The sequence below is a fragment of the Colossoma macropomum genome, unplaced genomic scaffold (genome assembly GCF_904425465.1).
Source record: "Colossoma macropomum unplaced genomic scaffold, Colossoma_macropomum, whole genome shotgun sequence".
NCBI classification, from domain to species: domain Eukaryota; kingdom Metazoa; phylum Chordata; class Actinopteri; order Characiformes; family Serrasalmidae; genus Colossoma; species Colossoma macropomum.
Window position 1 is genome coordinate 21,815,112 of NW_023494797.1, and position 4,066 is coordinate 21,819,177.

At 45.5% G+C, this 4,066-nt stretch overlaps 1 protein-coding gene across 1 annotated transcript in view; it reads left to right on the top strand.

Annotated features, from left to right (window-relative positions):
- Positions 1-1,867: 1,867 nt before the first annotated feature.
- Positions 1,868-4,066, top strand: part of vstm2b (V-set and transmembrane domain containing 2B) — a 20,678-nt gene continuing 18,479 nt past the window's right edge. The window contains exons 1-2 of the mRNA XM_036584513.1: positions 1,868-2,689; positions 3,312-3,493. Coding sequence (XP_036440406.1) covers positions 2,632-2,689; positions 3,312-3,493 — 240 coding nt within the window. The 5' untranslated portion in view covers positions 1,868-2,631. The remainder of the gene's footprint in view (positions 2,690-3,311; positions 3,494-4,066) is intronic.

Sequence of the window (4,066 nt, forward strand, 5' to 3'; positions counted from 1 at the left end):
ACAATACTCACAATACTCAAATCACTCACAATACTCACAGTACTCACATTACTTTCAGTACTCACATTACTCACATCAACCACAATACCTAAATCACCCACAATACTCACATCACTCAAATCCTGACATATCCCTCATTATTTTCATCATAAAAAATACAGTGCTTTGCTGTATTGCATAGTGACACTGCTGCAAAACATCAGTGTAGGGTAATGGTGTACTCCCAGAACCCTTCACCCTCCATGGCACTTCATTCTGATTGGCTCTGTCCTGCTGAATCTCTACCCAATTATCAAAATCTGAACCTGTGGACTAATCAGGACTGTCACTAACACTCTGTGTTTTCTAATTGTGTCTGATGGACGTCTGATGGATGTCTGATGGACCTGCTGAGGAGTTCTGAACTATTCTCACATACATACTCACAATGCACACATTTCTCAAAAAAGAATCACTCACAATATTCACATTACTCACAGTACTCATATTAGTCACACTCCCCCACTCAATGCTGACAATTAATTAGTTATCACTTATATTAACCACATAACATTACTAATAATATTCACAATAATCAAATTTTCACAATACTTATATACACAAAATATAAAGGAAACAAACACATTGCTTGCATTTCTCACAGGATCCACATCACTCACAATGCTCTCACTGTATTGCAAAGAGAAACTTCTTGAAAAGATCAGTGAAGGTTTAGGTTTTAGCCTAGAACCATTCCACACCCTCTCATCGCATCACTACAATACTCACATCAGCTCACAATACATCACTCACAATACTCGGATCTGCTTACAATACTCACATCACTCACAATACTTACAATACTCACATCACTCACAATACTCACATCACTTACAATACTCACATCACTACAATACTCACATCAGCTCACAATACATCACTCACAATACTCGCATCTGCTTACAATACTCACATCACTCGCAATACTTACAATACTCACATCACTCACAATACTCACATCACTCGCAATACTTACAATACTCACATCACTCACAATACTCACATCACTCGCAATACTTACAATACTCACATCACTCACAATACTCACATCACTCGCAATACTTACAATACTCACATCACTCACAATACTCACATTTTTCCTAGTATTCAAATCACTCTCAATACTCACATCACTCACAATGCATTTCTCACAGTATTTACTCACATTTCTCACAATACTCATTCGCAATACTCAGATTTATTCTAAAATACTCACATCACTAACATCACTTACATTAAACACCCCTAACAAATACAATACCCACGTAATTCACAAGGCTCACATTTCTCACAATTCTCAGAGTAATCAATATTTACATTTCTCACAATATTCACAACATTTACATCACTCACTATTAGCATTACTGATATAATTTATATTACATTATTAACATTGCTCACAATAACACTTGGGTGCTTTGTGTTGTAACACTCTGAGGCTGTTCCAGCTGTCCTTCTCGTGTAACGATATTCAGAGAAAAATCCTCACTTGTACATTTTAACACACACACACACACACACACACACACACACACACACACTGATAAAAGCACTTTTACCACCGGACCCCCAGCCCCCCAACCCCCACCCTGTATAAGGGGCATCTGTGATCTGCATCATCTGAGTCTGTGTGTCACGCACTTCCTCCTGCCGGTTTCCCGCGCTGTTGTTCACGTCACAGCTCTCTCTCTCTCTCTCTCTCTCTCTCTCTCTCTCTCTCTCTCTCTCTCTCTCTCTCTCACACGCTTGTCAAAGCTCCTCCTCACAAATACACACACACACACTCACAGCTCCTCTCTCGCTCAGTCTCTCTCTGTCTCTGTACGGATGTGGATGTGCTGCTTTCGGGATTTTTCAGATTTAAGTTTTTTTATTTGATGTTGTTTGTTTTAGGGTGAGGTTGTTTACTTTAGATTGTCTATTGAAGGTTGTTGTTTAGTGTGTGAAGTGTGTGGGGCAGAGTGGTGGACACCGCGCATTCAGAATGCGGAGTTTCATCCGGGGATTTAAAGCTTCCTCCCTGCAGCCCAGCATGAGAGCTGCTGCGGATCCGGCGCGCCGTCACTGAGGAGGAGGAGGAGGACATCTGTTACCGTGGATCCGGAGTTCTTTCAGTCAGGACCCGGAGCTCTCTCTGTGAGAAGGAGGTCTGTGATTGAGGATCTGGAGCTCCGTAAGTGAGGAGGAGGTCTGTGATTGAGGACCTTTGACTGAGGCTCTGGAGCTCCATCAGTGAGAAGGAGGTCTGTGGTTGAGGATCTGGAGCTCCATCAGTGAGGAGGAGGTCTATGAATGAGAATCTGGAGCTCCATCAGTGAGGAGGAGTTTTGTGGTCAAGGATCTGGAGCTCCATCAGTGAGGAGGAGGTCTTTGATTGAGGATCTGGAACTCGATCAGTGAGGAGGAGGTCTGTGATTGGGGATCTGGAGCTCCGTCAGTGAGGAGGAGGTCTGTGATTGAGGACCTTTGACTGAGGATCTGGAGCTCTGTCAGTGAGGAGGAGGTCTGTGACTGAGGATCTGGAGCTCCATCAGTGAGGAGGAGGATGATGGTGATGAAGGACCACGCATGTGAGTGTGTGTGAGCGCTGAGATGGAGGCGCTCGCGCTGCACGGCCTGCTGCTGCACCTCCTGCTGTCCTGGACTAACGGTCAGTAATCTGTCCCTCACAGGAGAGTAAATGCAGGGCAGAAACAGGGGTAAATACAGGGGAACCACATAGGGGTAAATAAAGAGGAGCAAATACAGGGGCCAGATGGGCAGCAGCTACTATAATACAAACATTTAAAAAATAAGCTGTTTGTTTGTGTTTTTGTGAAATATAAAATTCTTTGAATCTCAAACCTTCATAATGCACCCAGTGTGTGTATGTGTGTGTGTGTGTGTGTGTGTGCGTGTGTGTGTGTGTGTGCGGTGTGTGTGTGTGTGTGTGTGTGTGCGTGTGTGCGTGTGTGTGCGTGTGTGTGCGTGTGTGTGTGTGTGTGTGTGTGCGTGCGTGTGTGTGTGTGCGTGTGTGTGTGTGCGTGTGTGTGTTTTGCTCAGTGCTGTGTGCGTATTACTAAACATTGTGTTTTACTCAGCTGTATGTGTTTGTGTGTTCCATTAGCTGTGTCTGTGTGTTACTAAGCACTGTGTGTTTTATTTAGCTATGTGTGTGTCTACAGTGATGTGAGTGTGTGTGCTCTTCAGCTTTGTGTGTGTGTGTTTTCCAGAGGTATTTATAGAGGGGTGTGTGGTGTGTGTGTGTGTGTGTGTGTGTGTGCGCTCTTCAGCGGCGTTTACGGAGGTGCCGGTGGACTCGAGTGTGTGTGAGGGGGAGGATGTGGAGATGCCGTGTGCGTTCAGAGCTTCTGGAGCTGCTCCGCTCTCGCTGGAGATCCAGTGGTGGTACCTGAGAGAAGCAGCAGATCTACAGCAGCAGCAGCAGCTCAGCACCCAACCTAACAGAGCGAAGGTACCGCACACACACACACACACACACACACACACAGCCTAACAGAGCGAAGATACCACACACACACACACACACACACAGCCTAACAGAGAGAAGGTACCACACACACACACAGCCTAACAGAGAGAAGGTACCGCACACACACACACACACACACACACACACACACACAGCCTAACAGAGCGAAGGTACCGCACACACACACACACACACACACACACACACACACACACACACAGCCTAACAGAGAGAAGGTACCACACACACACACAGCCTAACAGAGCGAAGGTACCACACACACACACACACACACAGCCTAACAGAGCGAAAGTACCACACACACACACACACACACACACACATACACACACAGCCTAACAGAGAGAAGGTACCACACACACACACAGCCTAACAGAGTGAAGGTACCGCACGCACACACACACACACACAGCCTAACAGAGTGAAGGTACCGCACACACACACACAGCCTAACAGAGCGAAAGTAACACACACACACACAACCACACACACACACACCCAACTTAACAGAGTGAAGGTACCATACACACACAC